Source organism: Dysidea avara, chromosome 15 (assembly GCF_963678975.1).
Source record: "Dysidea avara chromosome 15, odDysAvar1.4, whole genome shotgun sequence".
NCBI classification, from domain to species: Eukaryota; Metazoa; Porifera; class Demospongiae; order Dictyoceratida; family Dysideidae; genus Dysidea; species Dysidea avara.
The window spans coordinates 3657162-3677194 of record NC_089286.1 but is presented as its reverse complement, the minus strand read 5'-3'; the positions used below and the strand labels follow the sequence as shown (position 1 = coordinate 3677194).

Below are 20033 nucleotides of genomic sequence, written 5' to 3'. Positions count from 1 at the left end.
CCACCACTGATGCAGCAACAAGTTTGAAAAGTAGGCAATTGTGCCCACATCCCTTGTTTGCAGCCCCAGTCAGCATTCAGATATAATTATCTAAATGCTACTATCTGTTATACAGCAGAGTAGATGTCATACAGTAAACTGAACCATTTGACTTATTGTAGTTACTTCTTAGGGTTAAAAGTTTCATTTCTCCACTCAGTGCTAAAAAATTGTCACAAGTCATCCAAGTGTACAGTAACCCCACCCTAGAATTCCAGTACAGTAGTCCAGTTAGTAAACAGTATTCCAATAAGTTACTGCCTTGTGGTATAATGTTAAATTAATATGAAACAAGACAGTTCTGAATAAAGAACTTATAAATATTCTATAACAAGTTGTTCTTCCATTTTAATAACATGTCCACATTTACTCCACTACCTCCACACACCACCAACACTAGATTACCACTAGTCCATGACAACTGGCTACTGTCATCACATTGTAGTTGTTCCAACTTGTCACCATAAGCTGCTGCTAATGCTGCACCACATGATAACTCTACCATCATGTGATGATCATCTGTAACAATAACAAAAGGTCACCATTGGCAACACAACATTGTCATAAACAAACTTATATCACAGTAATAATACACTATTCTGAACACCTACAGAGATCATGGCTCTGTTCAGGAATGTAAACATGTGCACACTACTCCAAATGGGATCATAGAGAATCGTTTTATCAGGATGTCCACATTTCAAGGTGCCTTTTTACATATACACCGTAGGTAATGTCAAACTGTAAACATTAGTGCCATAAGCCACCCTACAATAGTAATGCAAAAGACAGTGCTATTACTCTTATAAAGCCACCAATACAAAATCCAGTACAGTGACAGTTAAGATTTACTTTCATTAATAGCTATATATAACAGTACACACATACCATAATACACACATGTATATACAGTACAAAATTATCTACTAAGACACAGTTAATGGAAACCCTACATGTTTGTATTATAGTTCATACACACAACACAGACTGGTCATCTAAGAACACTGTATACATGTCACTATCATCATAGGTGAAAATAAGAGGAGGAAGATGATGAAAGGCTTGACGTTCATCTTCAGTGTTTTGGGTTTGACAATGCTACATTTTATAGCAGACAATTTTGTGCCTGCAGTGGAGAGGACTGATATTACATGTAGTGAACCCATCAACCAAATTACTAGATCACCACCATGAGCACCACTATGGTTCACTAAAGGATAGTACAAGTACAATCCAAGACTAGTAGTAACAGATTGTAGGAATAACTTAAAGCACTGCGTGGGTGTATTATAGTGTAATGTAAAATATGAACGGATTGTTCACTCAGCTAGTTACACCATAGGTTACACACAGGAATCTGTCACAAACACCACAAATTATTCTAATACAACAATCTCAACAGTCACAATATAGTTCATAGTTACCAGCAAACTGGAGACAGGCTGAAGCAGCTTGTTGATCATCAACAACACAAGAGATAATGTTATGTTGACTGAGCCACTGATAAGCTTGATGACACACCCGACGAGCACCCAGACACTTTGCAGCACTATACAAAACATACATAACACAATACTTTGATGTCATAATAATGGCAGGTGGCATTTATTGATCAAGAGTTCATCAATTATTTCAGACCATCAGATATTATACAATTCTGACAAAGCTTATTAGTTCATTAAGGATACTGTACAATGACAACTTGTGAGGTTACATTGTTACATAACGAATAGTCTGGGTGTAGACCTGCCAACTCTGACCAGTATAATGAGGTGGAACTTTAACCATGTGATTGCTAGTTAAAGTATTACCATAAGTGCTACACGAAAAATATAGCATGTAAAAATGTGAGTGAGAGACAGACACGAGGCAAAGGCAAGTGCTGTTTTGTCTCAAAACTACTCTTTGAATGCTATATTTTTCATAGAACACGAGCAAAGACAATGCTTTAAATAATTTGCAGTTCAAGCTTAAGCCAGTTGAACGAGAACACTTGCTAAGACATGTGTGAAATTCAGTCCTCGTAGAAAGTATCCTCAACTTTGCTATGGATTACAATCAGAAGCATTCTCTAGAGCAGAGTTTATGAGAGCTTTCTTATTACTATAAATCAGCATTAGTTTTCATCCACACAGAGTTCTATAACTACCTTCACAATTACAGCACTGTGGTCACATAGACCATTCTATGAGGGGAGTATAACATTGCGTTTCACTTTGGTCTTTCACTCAAAGTTCTTTAAATTTGAGAAATTGAACTGGATATCCTTTTGTAACTTCCGTGTCAGCAGCTGTCACATATTACAAACCTCAGTAATACAAAATGTCACAAATTACATCATAACAATCACGCCTGAGTTACTACACATGGTTCATCATGACACTACCTAGTGATGTCATCACAACACAACACACTCATTACCTGGTGATGTCATTTAACTGACTCCATTTGTTGTCTCTAATGCAACAATTAAGACTGTCGCAACCAGCTGTCTCCATAGCAACCACTGGCACATGACCCCAGCCCACTTTGTGTAGTCCCTGACACACACCACACAGTAGACCACCACCTCCAACTGCCACAACAATGGCATCTGGTACGTTACCATGGAGCTGTTCTTTGATCTCTTCGATCATTGTGGAGTTGCCTTCCCTAAACATGTTATGCACATAAATAATGCAGGAAGACACACACACACACACACACGCCCACACACACTACACACATACACACACGCACGCACGCACACACACACACACACGCACACACACACTACACACTACACACATACACACTACACACACACACATCACACTTCTACTTGTATGGAAACCATAATCACTCCGGATGTTATCATCTCTGCCCCAACCCTCCATGGAAGGTACAAACTCACCCAACAAGGGAATGCTGAATAACCCATTTACAAATTAGTAGGAGAGAGAACTCACCTAGCCAGGGGACACTGAGTAATCTATTCTACAAGTATAAAAAAAAAATTGGAATTTTAAACTAGAGTAGGGACAGTGTATAGTGCTGCAATAAAAGTACTGAAACAAGCTGGATCAGAGTAGTACGCAATGTCGAGTAAAACAATAAGAAGTGAAAATTGCCACTGTACATTTTGAGCGTAACACAGTAGGGATATTCACTTCTTATTGTTTTACAGTATTTGGACATTACATACTACTCTGATACAGCTTGTTTCAGTACTTTTTATTGTAGCACTATCTAGTTTAAAATTCCAAATTTTTTCTTATACTTGTTTGTGAACTTTTTTTACAAGCTCATGACCACTAAATAGCTTGCTTTTCACAAAACCAGTCACAATACTATACAGTTAATCACAACATTATATACTAGACTCATACAATAACAACTGATTAGTGGGCGTGGCTCTACATAAGCCTGCAGACAATAACAGATGTGGATTTGTGCACACCTACAGACTGATAAATGGGCGTGGCTACCATATGCCTATAGACAATAATTTACATAAAAATGGGTGTGGCTCACAAAAGAAGCAGGGATACACTATGACGTGTTAATACATGTCCACATTATTACAATTAATTTAGCATGTGATCCGGATAATCTGTAAAACGGGACCCGCATGACCCGACTCAGTTTTAATGCTGTTACTAAACTATATTTATTGACTTATACGGGACTAGTTCACCACGAGTTGCTCTCATGATTGATATCAACTACCAACTTCGAAAATCACCGAGCCACGTTTGTTCAAATAGTTTGGTGCAACGCTAAACTAATCACATGTATTTGAATAGTTTGATGCAATCACACACACGCACGCACGCACACGCACACACATACACACACACGCACTACACACACACATACACGCTACACAACACACACACATACACTACACACACACGCACTACACACACACGCACTACACACACACACACACACGCACTACACACACACACACACACACACACACGCACACACACACACACATTACACACACTACACATGCACACACTACACACACACTACACACACACACTACACACACACTACACACTGTACAAGATCACACAAAACACTGACCAGATAAGAGGATCATCAAATGGACTAACATATTGAGCACCAGGTGTAGAGGAGACTATTTCTAACGCCTTCTTGTTAGCTTCATCCCACACCTAAAATGACCACCACCAGATTGTAATGAGACAACAACAGTTACACAATGAGACAACAACAGTTACACAATGAGACAACAACAGTTACACAATGAGACAACAACAGTTACACAATGAGACAACAACAGTTACACAATGAGACAACAACAGTTACACAATGAGACAACAACAGTTACACAATGAGACAACAACAGTTACACAATGAACTAACAATTGGAACAATGTGGACACCTCAGTTATGTGTTAATCCATAAAACTACTTGAGTCAGTGGAATGGAAAAGTCAGTGACATCTTAAGTTGAATGTTGTATATGGAATTGATACATGCAATAATGAGAAGTATATGACTACAACAATTTCAATGGAACATCGTCCACTATAACTAGGGATTTTGTAAACCTATGAAAAAAGTCTAAAACTAACAATAATAGTTTAATATGACAGCATGATATCAGTGACTGTTCCAACAAAACAACAGACAAAGTTACAACAAGCTGACAAGTACACTATATGGGAAATATTCTAATAATGTAATCATTTGGGGAAGACACACTCTGCCTGTTTTATGTAACAACTTTCCACTCCGGGCACTAAACAGAACGATGTGGTGAGAAGAATAATGAATAGAGGCCAGCATTAAGGCTAAACCAGTTCACATAATAAACAGGTGCTAACAGACATTTTGTTGTTTTACACAAGATGAGCTCATTATGACTACACTCAGTATTTATTCTGCCATTAAATTGGATTAGTGCTAATGTTGTACCAGTCCACAAGAAAGGCGACAAGCATCTTACAAGTAATATCAGTTCGACTTCTATCGTTGTCAACGCGTGTGTCAAAAACCAAACTGGCAATCAGCAAGAAGCTTGTGATGCACAAGAGCAGTAACAAGCTGGTAATGCCATCGTTTCACTACTTTTAGAAGTAGTTAATGATTGAGCTGAATCTCATTGTGTGTTTTCAGACCTGGCAAAGGCTATTGACTCTGTTTCTCACCCTCGGTTATGGGAATAAATGGTGACATTTAAAAGTTTTTCTCACTAAACGCCACCAGCGAGTTGTTGTTAACGGACAATTTTCTTCGTGGCTACCTGTTACCTCAGGTATGCTTCAGGGCTCAATCCTGGGTCCTCAAAATGACATTTCCACTGTTGCATCTCATAAAGTGAAACTATTTGCTGATGGTGTCATTGTCTACAAGGAAATATCCTCTCATGATGATGCTGCTTTGCTTCAGCTCGATCTGTCAAGCATAACCAAATGGGAAAAGAAATGGCTTTTACATTTAAACCCACTAAAGTGTGATAGTATCATAATTTCCTACAAACATTCTCCACCTATCATACCATCTGAACTCTTCGCTTATTTCACATCATTCTGTAGTACACTACCTTGGCATTTTTGGAATGAATATTGTAAATATGTTTCAGCTAATGCTACTAAATCACCCAACTTCCTTCATCACTATCTCTACAACTCTTCAGTATCACTTAAATCTATCACATATAAATGTATTGTCCATCCTGTACTGGAATACACTTGTCATGTTTGACAGCCGTTTGCAGTATGGAACTCATTAACACCTGGATCCCAAATATGGGCACACAAGACAACTGCAAATCACATGACCTCAAGAGAATGAATATACAACATTTAAGGTTTTTATAAGGAGCATGCGCTCAAAGTTTTATTAAGCAGATATGCCTAACAACCAGACTCTATGGTATACAAGATCACATTCTTAAACCAAATACATGAAGTGTTCATGTCTACTACCCAAAATGATTATCATGGAGATCAGTTATGGTTTAACCATATATGGTATCACCAAGGAATGTGCCACACTAATATAGTTATAGCTGTTCTCCATTTTCAGCACTGGGAAAGTATTACGGTGAGCTACCAATTTTCAACCACCATTGGCAACATTTTTCAACTCTCAAAGAAAATTTCTCCTCTTGCTAGGCCTTTGGAGAGGTCTAGACCATAGACTCTTGCTAGGCCTTTGGAGAGGTCTAGACCATAGACTCTTGCTAGGCCTTTGGAGAGGTCTAGGCCATAGACTCTTTCCTGCAAAATATCAGACCTACAACTTTGGTGTAGGAGCTGAAGAGTGACTTGTCCTGAGTGTTATCAATTATCAGACAAAAATATTATTATCAGACTGCTTGTAATTGATCAAGCCTTCTGTGTTTAATATGAAACAGCAACTCTTGTGCAAATGTATACAGATATTTATTCGTTGGCTGAGATTTACAAATCTATAAAGTCATCTTTGTTGTGAAATCAACCATAAGTGAAGCTTATGAACATCAAATAGCCACTCTATGCTGTTATTATGAGTATTGGGAGCATTAGCTACTGTTCAGTAATAACAATGATAACCACACCTTGATTTTTGCTGATTAGTATATGTATTTCTGCTTCTCTGACAGACTAACTACTCACCTAGTATACATGCAGACAGTTTAAATCTGCAGTATGTAATTTTAACAATCATTTCTCTGTCCAGGACATTACACAGATCCAAATACTCTAATAGAGCAGTCAAGCAGTATATATACAATTTAAGGTGGCACTGAACCGATTAAGGGCAGCCGCACAAAGTTAATTGTACAGCATGTTTGTGGTAATGCACGAACAAACGCAGAAATTCATAGACCACAGCGAAGCGCCTCAGTTGACTAACAGAACAAGCTGTCAGACCGCCCAGCTACTTTTGTTGATACAACTAACGTTATTCACGCTTTAAATCTATTAGCTTGTCACAACTCTGGTTAATTCACTGGCAAATGACACATCACGTGATTACTGTTATACAGACTGCGCTCTGATTAGCCATACCGTCTCCTTTGTCGCTAAATAACTTCAAAATTATGCACCACAGACCATCAAAATTTGGTATAGGCATTGGGTAAGCGATACTCTACAATAGTATGGTTCGAATTTTCACGATTTGGGTTTGATGGAGTTGTCAGCCAATGTTGTAGCCCACAGGTGTACGTTTTCACTACTTTTCATGTTGTTATCAGTGAAAAGGAAAGCGTAGAATTGTTCTACAAGATGAGAAATGGTTGGAACCAAAGTGGCTTAGCGCTACGTTGTTCATTGGCCAAGTTATTTTAAAAATCGGGTTAAAACTTGAGTCTAAAAAATGAAGGCGTGTTATGTCATGAAACTTTGTATACTAAACTAAAGAATCACAGGCTATCACAACAGCTTTTAAGGCGTAGGTTAAGTTGTACACTAGCAAAGTTTTGGGCCATCCTAAAATAGCTCATTAAGCGCGTGGGTTGAAACAAATTGTTTTGTGCGGCTGGACTTAATCGGTTCAGCGCCACCTTAATGATTAGAAAGTTTGAGGGCCATGCCAAGTATATTGACTGGTATCACGTAAGTTAGTTTATCAAAGTACTTATTAAAATGTGGTTATAATAACTGATCATCATATTAAAGTAATTTCACTACTCTATTAGAGTATTACAATCTGTCTAATGTATTGGAAAGACATTAAAGAGAGAAGATAGTAAAATCACATTGACATGAACTGCATACAGGAACAGTTACTGTCAGAGAAAAAAAACAAATGAACATTATCTAACAAGGTGCAGTTGTCTTGAACGTTTTTACCCATCACTGAAAATCAGTGGCTTACTCTAGGGTAAGACAAATGCATATTTACATGTGTGCCTGGATGGTATTTCCCAATAAATATACAAATACCTGGGAAGATAGCTAGGAGGTATCCATACCTTTCCAAACACTATCGCATCAGCTCCACCATCTTCTAAGTTCTTCACTACAACAGCTGGGGTAGACTCTGGTACAATCACCATTATAGGCTTGTTTAATAGTCTAGCACAATAAGTAGCTGCTGCTCCCGCATTACCACCTACACGTAGTCACCAGTATCCGTAAACATACGTGTAAGGGGCTATACCTGATGAACTGACAAATTTACTACATCCTTTCTCTGCTGCCTATTTAGCGTGGAAAAAATTCGCGTTGTACCACAATAGAGTGTGATGTACTGCACCTTTTTACACAGGTTGCTGATGCCGCGCATTTTAAAACTGTGCGAGTTCTGAATGTTCTCCAGTTTCAGCCAGACTGTAACACCCAACTTTTTAGATAATCGCTCACTGCGAATAAGTGGAGTCTTAATGTAGAACTCGCCAGGTTGCTCCATATCCACTGATACCTATTAGGAATGCGCCAGAGAATGCTCCAAGAGGATGCTTTGGGACGGGCGCTCTGGGAATGCGCTTAATAGTACTGTAGTTGGCAGCGGTTCGCGCGTTATTATCAAGTAATTATCTGGTTTTAAAGGTATGCTATATTCAGGTAATACCTGATAAGCTTAACTGGTAGCGCGCCGCAGTGTACTTATGCTGAAACGTACATAACGGATTCAGGCTGTCTCGAGGGCTGTCTAGTAAGGATGTGAGATGTCAGCACTAATAACTGATTAAATACGTTCCTGACTGGATAGCTACCAAGTTGCCTGCTTGAGTTCTGGTAAGTGAAATAATCGCCAGATCGGCGTGCTATAAAAATGAAAGCTTATTCAGTCAGTCATGCATGTGCATGATGTGTCATGTATTTTGATGTACTTGACATCCTCAGTTCTGAGGTTTGTGCATAACTAAATAGTGGTGAGTCAGGACTTGAATAGGCTTTCATTTTGGAGATGACGCACTTATCAATGTTTTCTCCACTACTATGAACACGGGCAGAGGTGGAGGATAAGTGGAGATTTGAACATTAAAAGCTCTGATCTCCACTACCTGCTATCCCCTACTATTCCCGTGGTCTTTCACTTGGGGATAAGTGGGGATTCAGCATGGAAAATGGCCCACAACTCAGTCTCATTTTAATACCAGATGGCGTAGCTACCACTAAAGCAATTTTCAGTCTTCATGCTCGGCTTGGAACTACATCACTCAACATATCTTTTAACAGCTTGCTTTTGCACATGATCTAGTAGACAGCACGTGAGCCTTGCCGAAAGAGAGAACTTAATGATGCGAGAAATCCGAGGATAAATCTCAGTGTTTGAAAGTAAAGACTGAGAGTGTTAAAGCTTGACAAAATATCAGCTGTCATTAAATGCTGGGACAAGGTTGGCAGTTGATTCCCCTACCTCTGTTCGTGTTTGTGTTCATAGTAGTGAGACAAAGCATTGATAGGTGCATAATGTTTGTGTACTGATTCAATCCTCAGTGCACCAAGGATTAGTACATTATCTTCATGACAAGTAAGTTCCCTGCAGTGTTACAATTCTGCAATCAGTATGTGGTTGTGTATTTAAGAGACTGCGGAATTGCTGACCGTTAGTTGTATATACAAGGGGATGGTACTCCAAAGTATTGTATACTATGTCTATGATCTTCATTCTTGGTCAAAGTACAAAATGGGCCTTGACATTAAAAGGACGCTTAGCTAACTCTTAATTAGCCAAATTCTCATAAAACTCACATTCACATTGTATATCTAACACATACGTACTTGATAGTTATCCTTTGAGCTACTACAAAAAATTTTTTTGACATTGACTTTGACTTAGGATGAAGATCAGACTACACAATACATTGTAGTGTCACTCAGCTGTGAGTTGCAGCACTCTTAAATTTGTTCATGAGATTAGCTATTGTAACTGTACCTTGTACACCAACAAGTATCTTCCATAGCAGGCCTTCATCTAGTCAGGGGGGGAGGGCAGTAGTGTAAAGATCCATGTGCTTACCATGTACACACATGATGTTTAGGCCTGAGGGCATACTCACCAGAAATTTTTGTATTTTAGACTCTTAGAATGCTTTTGGTGCATCCTCAGGTACCTGAGAATAACATGCCGCCGTGTTTTGTTGCTCCTGGTGCATTCTCAAGTATCTGAGAATAACTTGCCACTCCAGGTGATTTTTGCACTTTAGATGCATTCTCAGGTACATGTTGCTCCAGGAGATTTTTTGCATTTTAGACTTTCTCAGATTGCTTCTGATACATTCTGAGGCACTTTGATTTAAACTATTGAAGGGGGGGATCCATGAGTGGCAAGGGGAGGGGCACAAATAGGCGCTGGGTAACAGTTTTATTTATTTATTATTCACTATCCCCTAGGGACCCACTACTGAAAGCCTGTGTAGCAGCTCATTTGACTTGGGTGAGTTTGTAATAAATGGTCATAATATGGATACAGTGTACTTCTTAAGTGATCACTTGATGTTGGCCTGAGAAAGTTTAGCAATTCTGAATCAATTATAAGATATATGACTCCTCCACAAAGGGAAGGAGAAGGTTGCATTTGTCCCAAATGCCCCATGCATTGGTTGGAGGGAATGGCTCACAATGTTTTTGTATTAGCATTTAGACTCTAGTACTAAACTTTCAGACCTTACTAACTTAAAACCCTTCCATTCAGAATTAGGTACAAGATACTGAAACCTTATTATTTTGTATACAAATGAAATTATAAATTTTCGCTTTCAAAATTAGTCATTATTAATTGTGTTTACATGTAATTCTGTTGTTACATCAATAAACAATAAAACAACCATAGACAACTATATCTACAGTATGATTGCAAAGTTGCATAGACTAAAGTGTGTGGTCAAAGTGGATATTAATAGTAAATTTTATCCCCCATATGTAGCATATATCTTTTGAAGATGGTGACGTGTGTGAAAACAGGACATGTGAGCACATATATTGGCCTACATTTTTGTAATTTCATCACTCTTAACATTATACATAATATTCTATTCCAGTAGTAAGATATGACCTGTTGTGTGGTGGTGTGTAGTTTGTGCCCATGTGCCTTATTTTTGCATCTGGCCATGAGGTACAGTCACATATACAAATAAAAATTACTTGTACAAGAACATAGTAAGTATATATAGTAGCACGTTGTTCAATTTAAGGAGTCCAGGGAGGTGATTCTAAAGTGGTATTGTAGCACGGAAAAGGATTGTTGATAATTTATTATAATATATTGAAATTTTGTGAGTATTGCAGTCCCAGCCCTACGTCTGACATTTTCTACAAGTGGAAATTTCCTTCAAAAGTTTCTACACATGTGATAGACCCTGGTAATGAGTAGGAGTCATATTCCTTGCTTGACATAGAGAGCTTGTGCCATGTAAATTAATATCCATGACCTTCCAAATTATGTTAACAGTCCATTGTGCCATGTAATCTGTATAGAATTTCTAGCATGCTGTATATATAATATTGATGTGACCTGCATTTCTAGCATGCTAGATGCACAAGGGGGTGTCATGTAGGGAAGTACTGCAGATATAGATCTGCAACCACGGTCAAAGTCTTGACCAAGCAAAATTTCTCATTGACTTGTGACTTGCAGTGCTTATTGTGTTTGACCTGTGGCTTAATTGTTTCTTGACCACTGTTTATTTTATAATTTTGTATGCCTGCCTTTGTAACAACTTCTTGGTGTGTGCTACCAACAACTGTGAGAAAAGCATCTTTGTAATCACAGTGAAATGTCTGCTGATGCTTAAACTTTGAAACATCTTGGAAATCCTTACATCTTGTGAGCTATGTATAATTCCATAAACTTGATTCCAGTTACGTATAGTTTGGGTCTAAAACTCTATTTCATTGATCATTGACCCACTATTTTATAGCCTTGACCATTAACTTTAGAGTTTGACCACGGTCACAGATCTACAACCTGAGTGGCACCCCCTTGATGCATTTGCAATGCAAGTGGACAACTTGAAAATGAATCATCATTGGGCTGCACTGTTTGTTACTAATAATACATGGTGAAAAGAATAGTATTACTTATTACTAATAGTTAGACACCAAGACCAAGGGAGAACAAAGTAATTTAGTAACTTCAAAGACTAGCATCCCAAGTGCAGTATAACGGTGCTACTGAAGGACTACTAGATTAGCAGTTTGTCATTGTGTTGTAATTGTTTATCATGTACAAAATTGCTTGAGGGCATGCATGTGACTACGTGGACATGTGTAGGTGACTAAGTGATTTAGTAAACCTCAAAATGAGCTATGATGTTGTCTAAAATAAGATTAAACCAGCTCGACCAGGAGACCTGAAAGGAGGCCTGCATGTGTGTAGTGGTCAGATGACTTGACCATTTCAAATATAACTGACACAACAAGTGTAACTTATCATAGAAGATGTGCCCACATACCTTAAAGTGCAGTGATACTATGTCAGAAAGTGTTCTTGAATCCTGCTGTGCTAGAAGCAATTTAAAGTTCAGCTCTTACTATTATCTAATGTTGTTCAGTCATTTGTTGTATAATAACTGTCTACAGTATGTTGCTAGTAAGGAAGTATTATACTAAGAGCAATATTTGTTAATCAACTTATGACACCTGTCACACATGATACTTCCATCAGCCAGTAGCTGATGATGTTAAACACACTATGTGCTGCCGATGATTGTGAGCAGCACAGAAGTTATTCAATACACATGTCCACTTTGTCACATGTCTACTTTGTCATATGCTTTTAAATACTACCAACAGCAAATGTAAAAGCATACATGATACCCTGCAGCTGTGGGATGAATCAAAACTGTTAACATAAATAGGAAACCAGGGCTATGATTCTGCATGTGTAAAGTAGCAGCTCCTACACTTTTGTTTTTTCTAGTCAACAAAAATAAGTTTGCTTTCAGTGAGTGTGTGCATGCTGCTGAAATCCTTATTGTGGGTCTGATAACACAACATCTGCTGGTGATGTGGTACCTCTTTTGTGAATTTGTAGACAAGGGAATTTCTTAGCCTTGCTTTTGTTGTAATTGTGGTTCCAACAACTCCAGGTTTGCACACCTGGCCTAAATGACTAAACAGTGAAAGTTAACTTGGTTGTCATCATTTGTGATTATGTGCCATATGCCATACATTTGGGTTTGCGTATTGGAGGATGAATTAACAGAACTGTACATTCCATGGTTACCGTACACATACAAATTTTCAAGGGACGTAATTTTCGTGGATTTCGCAGTTGCTTTCCGCGACATTTTCATCCTGAAAATTAACAATTATTAAGGTTAGCTCTATGCTTTCTAATAGATAACCTCAGTGAGAACGACTGATCCTGCGCGATGTTTCCATTTTGAAAGTCAAATGTTAAATAAAATGTCCTGTACTGTGCAAGTATGTCTGTACATGTATTGTGTTCATATGTAGTAACTGCAAGTTTATATTCATGGTGGTGAATGTTAGTGACCCACATGATTTTATTTAATAGATTAAAAAATATTGTGACATGATAGGATTTCAACAGTTTAGTGATGCAGGCCATCGATGCTTGTTACATAGGTAAGCTATAGTTTATATACAGTGCAGATGGGTACGTCATTAAATATAACTAACAGGTCATTCTAAGGAGACATGGAAAGGGACTCTTATACAGCAGCACTGCATCAAACAGCAATACAGCAGTTACAATGTTGCATATTTAAGCATTCTGTGTGTACATTAAACCAATACATGCCGTAGTTGTACTGTTTCAAATATAATAGATCTCTTATGTTGCAATATACTGGAACAACAATGTGGGCAAATAATATTATGTGTGTTTTATAAGAGTGATTGCAAGTTCAATAGCATGTACTGTGTATATACAAGTATATCACGCACGTACTGTACCTATATAATATGCAGAGTGTATAGTACATGTACATATGCTTATAACCTTAATGTAATCACTTAAGTGGATATAGTATTATATAGCTTTATAACCTATAACTCTTTACGTGTGCTGTTGCAAGCACGGTTACAGTAGTTGCAAACTATAATGCATTGTTATACGAACTGTACTATTATAATTATGGTCTATATACAATTATTATTATTATATACCTGTTAAAGAAATTAATGGTTATAATTATGGAAGAGTCCATACGTGTCTGAGGATCTGTGCCATTATGTATTTTAGCTTAAACTTTCTAATAAAACAATCATTTCGCTGATTGCTTGTATCACTTCATGTATGATATTGATGGAGTCTATATCCATGTGTGTAAATCAAAACATGCATATTTGCATATATAGAAAGAGTAAACAAAGTTACATTAAATGTCATACGCTTATTTGAGTCTATTCTATCGCAAACAGGTCAGTGACATACTGGTATATTATTATCTAGCTATAATAGAATTACATATCAGTAAGTCATGCATTACAATGAGTCATCCATCTTTTCAGCCTAACTTTATGCTATTATGCAAAGAGTATGCTGCTATGGGGAGGTATACTTTTAATTAAATAAAATCAATAACCAAAAATGTAGGATTAAAAAAATGTTGTAGACCAGTTGGTTAATAATTCATACGTGCTCCTGTATAAACTACCGGACTTATTACTGAAACTGCAAAGGCCAGGATACGGATGGTGTAAATATCTGTATTATAATTTTATATGCATTGAAATGATGATACTTCTTGAGTTTATCCGTACCTAGATCTGTTATAATAATAATTATAGTTAGCTATAATGTATTAATTTACAACAGTAGTTGTATGCGTAATTGTGTGCATCTTCAACATTATTTCAGAAATCTTTGTGAAAGAGTTATAAAGAATACTATTTGTGACCAGATTTAGGGAAAAGGATCTTCCACACATCCAATTCCGTAAACTTGGGAGACCATAACTTATTGTTCAAGTAACATAATTATTATCCTGAACTTTCACTATGTATATTCAGCTATGTTGGTGCTCACTTCGACCAAATTTCAAGTCAATAGCTCTTTCCATTCTAAATATATGAATTGCCAAAGTTGGCAAACTGGACATGTGTGGAAAACCCTCTTTTGCAAATCCGGTCAAACTTGTACATTTGGTATGTTGCTAGTAAATTGCTTAGCTTTGTGGTGTAACAATCACATCATTCCACCTTTCCATAGTCGCAACAATGCCACATACTACCACTGACTACCCATGGCCATGGAGCATTTTTATGCTGACACATGTAGAAGGTCATCAGTGATATCAGTTGACACTTCATCATGTGGATTCCACACTAGGTCTCCAAACAAGCCTTAGGCCTGGATCTCCAGTAAGCACGTACACTGCCTTTGGATCCTTACTGTGTACTTATAAACATAATGTACTGACTTATGACTAATGTGAGGAATAAAAACAATCATGATGTGTAAACAGTTTACAATAACACAATACAGACACAACATTCACACTGTAAATGTCAAAGTAGCACTATAATTGTTCTCAGATGTATACAGCAACACCATTTTCTGTTTCTCCTATAAGTAGAATATATATATCTGTAACCACTGCATGTATGTAGCTTACCTAGCTCAATACATATCAGCATCTTGTCTTTGCAGTCCCATCAGAATAATTTTACGTCTAATGTAGATACAAACAGACCTTATACACTGTACATGCATAGTGAAAGGTGCATGTTGCAAAATACACAGTCCCGTTACAGTAAATTTTAAATGTTGAAAATATTAAGTCATCTAAACCTTCAATGCAAAGTACCTTTACTGTTAAATTACTTTGACAAGCAAAGTAGTGTAGTAGTAACAAAACAATCTCAACGAAAAGTGAACTCATGTTTGCATAGAAGAGCTGTAGCCACCACACATGTACCTACTACCTAAATTTACTTGGCAGCTGGATCTGAGATGTATTCACAGACATTGACATGAATGGCTCACTCAGCAGCCACCTCCTTAACCACCTCTCTGTATGTAGTGGCCACCTTCTTACCACTTCTCTATAGTGGCCGCTTCAAGTAGTTTCCAAACACAGCAATGGTGTACTACATGAAAATCACACAGCTGTCCCAATCTTCATGCGATTGAAACTATATCATCACCATATGTACATGTGGTTATACCTGGCCTCAAATATAGGCCAGAGGGAAACTACACCTATGAAAATGACAATGAATGAACCAGCTGACCATTAACTGATAAGTGAATGAACATAATGCATTCCATGGATTCACGGACGGACAGGGCTAGAAACAAGAAATGTTAGAGAATGTTTTCATATACGCACTAATATTTTCAAAAGGTGATGCTAGAAATCTTAGTTAGGGTACATAGTTGCCATCGATTTGAGCTATAACCATGACAAATGCACTTGTAGCTAAAAGTACCTATTGCTAAGGCTAAAAATCTACTATTATACCAAGTGCTGCAGTAATGAAGAAACCAGATATACAAATTTATGAATACTACAGTATTACTGTATTGTATAATCAATTATTCCAAGCATGACTTTGTGAAGACTAAGTAGCAACAATTGTGATACAATAATATGCATTGCAAGAACTATGTAGATACCATATGGATTATGTGTAAAGCTCAAACTGTGCGTCCTGTCATCAAGTTTGTAAGCAAAATACACCACACCAAGTGAATGAGTGAGTAGCGTGACAACAGCTGATGCATGCGGATTGGGGTCACCAGTGTACCCCTCAGCTGAGCACCTTATCGTGGTTTGATTTGAAAATTATATTTGGCTTACTCCATTGCTAGGAATCCTACCTCAACACAAAAGCAGCTACTACATACATAAACAACCCACAGCAGAAAATCTCAAAATGTAATGAATAATTTTATTCTATGGCAGAACTATTGTTGTGCATATCAGACAAGCAATGGACTGGACCTAATGGAGGGATAATGTGCACTTTGTGGATGGTGAGTATATACAATGCATAAATTGCTTTGATTACTCTAATTTAGGGTTGGGCGATATTGAAAATTTCCTCTCACAGTTATTGTGGAGCTTATTATCATGATTATTGCAACTATCACGGTATTGCAAGTACACTCAAAACTGTTTACACAGTATATTTGCATGGGTGAACTTTGTTTACCAGCTACCACAACTGCAAGGAGTTTGGAAATACCAGCCTAACTTATAGAGCATGGAGTGCATGTAAATTCTGAAGGAGACATAGCTAGTTTCTATGTATATAGCTAGCAGATAATTTACTAAGGCTTACTAATGTGAAGCCAGAATTTTTATCCCACAATCACAGTAGTGCTGCAGCCTCGCCTCGCCTGTATTCTAATAATTAGTGTGTCGCTTATGTAGTAGTGCATGGGTTAGGCTTGTTTGCTAGTACAAGGAGGCTGAAAATTAATACGGATTGACAAGTAAAGGATTGACAAGTAAAATATGGCGTGTAAGTGTGTAGTTGCAGCTGTATTCTCGCTATGATATCGCAGTAACTGTTTATATAGCAGTTTTTCAAAACAAGGCAGTATCGGTTATTGCCAGCTGTAATATTCAGGGCTCAACCCAGAATATTAACCTAGAGGGGGCAAAGTAAGTCCCTTCAGATTCTAGGGGGGTCTGGGGGCATGCTTCCCCAGAAAATTTTTGAAAATTTAGGTGTAAATATACTCAATTTTGGTGAAATTTTACTGTGATGCCATTGAATATTGACCATTTGAGTATACACCTTTTGGGATCAATTAAACGTTTCCATTTCTCAAGGCTTTAGGTATAAACCTAGGGGGGGCAATAGCTAACCTAGGGGGGGCCTGTGCCCCCTCCCGCCCCTCCCTAGATTAACCCCTGATATTGTCTTGTTACTGTCACTGATTTTACTTACTTCAAATACACACACACACACACACACTACAGAAAAAAAATAGAAAGGTCACCAGCAGCCAAGCAAAACACGGCTATTGCTCCCCAGCGAATCAGCACTGGGATGCCTCAGTTACTTGAGTTTGGTGCAGGAAAATCCTCTTGGGGCAGCACTCATAAGCCACACAAGGATTGCCCAAGTCTTACTGAGAGAAGTCACGGAACCCGAAGTTCCACAACGACCCCTACACCCCTAAGCGAGACAAGGACAGTTGGATATTAGCTTGTTTTCTGGTACCCATTAATGTTACAGCTGCTTCCCCAGTTGACACAAGGTCACCAGGTCTTCATTTTACAGCCGAGTACTCTGGAGCAATATGGGTAAAGATTTTTGTTTAAGGAAGCAACAACAACAACACCAACTTTGCATAACCGGGCATGACCCTTCTGATTAATAGGATGTGCTCTAGCCACTTGGCTATTCTGCCTCTCTCTAACGCACATACATATACACACACACATGCACGCAGTGAACCGGCACTGGAACACCTGTGCATTACCCAGGTGTTATGAGTCAGCACCAGCAAATATTCGGGGACAGGACCAGTTACTCACAGGAGGCTGTATCATGTCTCACAGGTGAAGGTATGGACACCCAAAGTCCCATCTGGACCTTCACCCACTCTGCGATACATGGATAGTTGGCATTTACGTATATCCCTGGTTTATACCAGGTGGCCATTGATGTAACAGCTGGGTGGACACTATAGACACACATGTACTATCTGCTTTGTTAGTACATAAGGTTGGGTTCAAGGCTAACCTGTGCCAATAGTAGCAAATACAATGAATAACACATTATGATCTCACTTGAAATTATATATTATACATGTAAGCATGGATGCAGTTGTGCACTCTGTAAGTATCATATTAAAGTTTAACAATTTGGAAATGTATTTTAATGAATCGAGGTAATGTCATTATAGATAGGTATAGGTCTACTGTTATTCTGTGTGGACAACAATACAAGGCAAACTGAAAGGCTACATTTTTTCTTGATGTGTGCCAGACACATGACAATGAATGCTCTGCCTACAATAGTGATATACCAAGCAAAGTCACATAGCTGCATTACACAGCTACGAATATATAGTAATGTACTTTCAAAACCGTATGCATGGTGTAGTCCTTGTAAAAGTAAACTCTATTAGCTAACACCTTGCATACTGAGTTTGTATGTGTGTGTGTGTGTGTGTGTGTGTGTGTGTGTGCGTGTGTGTGTGTATGGTTGGCACATGTGGTCATCGGGTTGAATCAGTTTCGTCTAACATGCGATCAAAAAGTATCTGCTATACACTCTATCGCCTATTGTACCTGTAGTACCATGAAATCGCTCTGATGAAAGGATAAATTAATCTGCATGAATTTCTTGCCTACGGCATGATATACAGCAACAGAGGAAGCACTAAAATAGTTCTGGAAATGTGGCTTGTGATCTAACATTGAATGATCAAGGTGGTTTAAACATTATTAATGACGAGCAGCTCACAGACGCTAGCGAATCCAACTCAGCAGTTGAAGTAACAATTCAAGAGTCAGCAGTTTACTAACAGTATCATGATGGGACAGAACCACAATGATATTTTCTACAGGCCTGAACATTTATGTCAATAATAATGTGGTGTTTCCATAGCAAATGTTTTAATGAAATCATGACTGCTACATTGCATGGTGTTGCACAGGCATGGAGCTGCAACTGCAATTAACATGGAGTGACTGTACAAGTCACTCCTTGCATCTGTGGCTTTCATAACGTGTTTGCTAGTTCATGCAGGTACGGTGGGACAGGAACATCCAAGGGAACATCATGAGACCTCGTCGCGTGCATGTGACACCTATCTATGATCATAGATAGTAGAATCGCTCGAGTAGAATATACTATCTATGCTATGATCAGGCATATTCCTTGGGAATATTTCAGGCTATGGATACATACAGCCGAGGATACAGCGTACAGTAAGATGACACACTGTCTTAGGCCATTTACAATACACAAGCACTTTGAATCACACTAAACTCACACTAAACTTCCAATCTCACTAAACTCCAATGCATCCGGAGAGACAGTCAAGGCACTACTCCACACCCGCATCCTTCAACATGGCAATAATAGCAGCGCTACCCAAACATGCGGGATATATAACACGTGACTTTCAATCGGGTGCAGTTGGCGCTTAGTCTCATTCAA

The 20033-nt window shown here is 38.2% G+C and overlaps 1 protein-coding gene and 2 long non-coding RNA genes across 4 annotated transcripts; 1 reads left to right on the top strand and 2 right to left on the bottom strand.

The window, feature by feature from the left end:
* Nucleotides 1-270: 270 nt before the first annotated feature.
* LOC136245600 (L-serine dehydratase/L-threonine deaminase-like) lies at nt 271-8545 on the bottom strand. Its single transcript, XM_066037100.1, has 7 exons — nt 8245-8545; nt 8149-8188; nt 7961-8100; nt 4114-4205; nt 2461-2691; nt 1464-1588; nt 271-558 (listed from the first exon to the last, which is right to left on the bottom strand). Exons 1-7 carry the CDS (start codon nt 8395-8397, stop codon nt 365-367), a joined length of 975 nt encoding a protein of 324 aa, XP_065893172.1. The 5' UTR covers nt 8398-8545; the 3' UTR covers nt 271-364.
* LOC136245606 (uncharacterized) lies at nt 8265-13747 on the top strand. The gene is made up of 5 exons (XR_010696005.1): nt 8265-8726; nt 10329-10371; nt 10861-10903; nt 13456-13526; nt 13583-13747. It is a non-coding gene; the product is annotated as an uncharacterized lncRNA (long non-coding RNA).
* Nucleotides 13748-15337: 1590 nt separating this feature from the next.
* On the bottom strand, nt 15338-20007 carry LOC136245605 (uncharacterized). Of its 2 annotated transcripts, XR_010696004.1 has the most exons (4): nt 19867-20001; nt 15713-15995; nt 15521-15577; nt 15338-15471 (listed from the first exon to the last, which is right to left on the bottom strand). It is a non-coding gene; the product is annotated as an uncharacterized lncRNA (long non-coding RNA). The 2 variants fall into 2 exon arrangements; XR_010696003.1 differs by lacking the exon at nt 15713-15995 and having other exon boundaries at nt 19867-20007.
* Between the last annotated feature and the right edge of the window lie 26 nt (nt 20008-20033).

Bases quoted from the DNA above. Each gene is read 5' to 3' on its own strand.
- LOC136245600 (XM_066037100.1), bottom strand. From the start codon at position 8,397: ATGGAGCAACCTGGCGAGTTCTACATTAAGACTCCACTTATTCGCAGT. The intron at 8,101-8,148 runs GTATAGCCCCTT...GACTACGTGTAG, and splicing joins TAAATTTGTCAGTTCATCAG to GTGGTAATGCGGGAGCAGCA. The intron at 4,206-7,960 runs GTATGGATACCT...TGGTCATTTTAG, and splicing joins ATGCGATAGTGTTTGGAAAG to GTGTGGGATGAAGCTAACAA.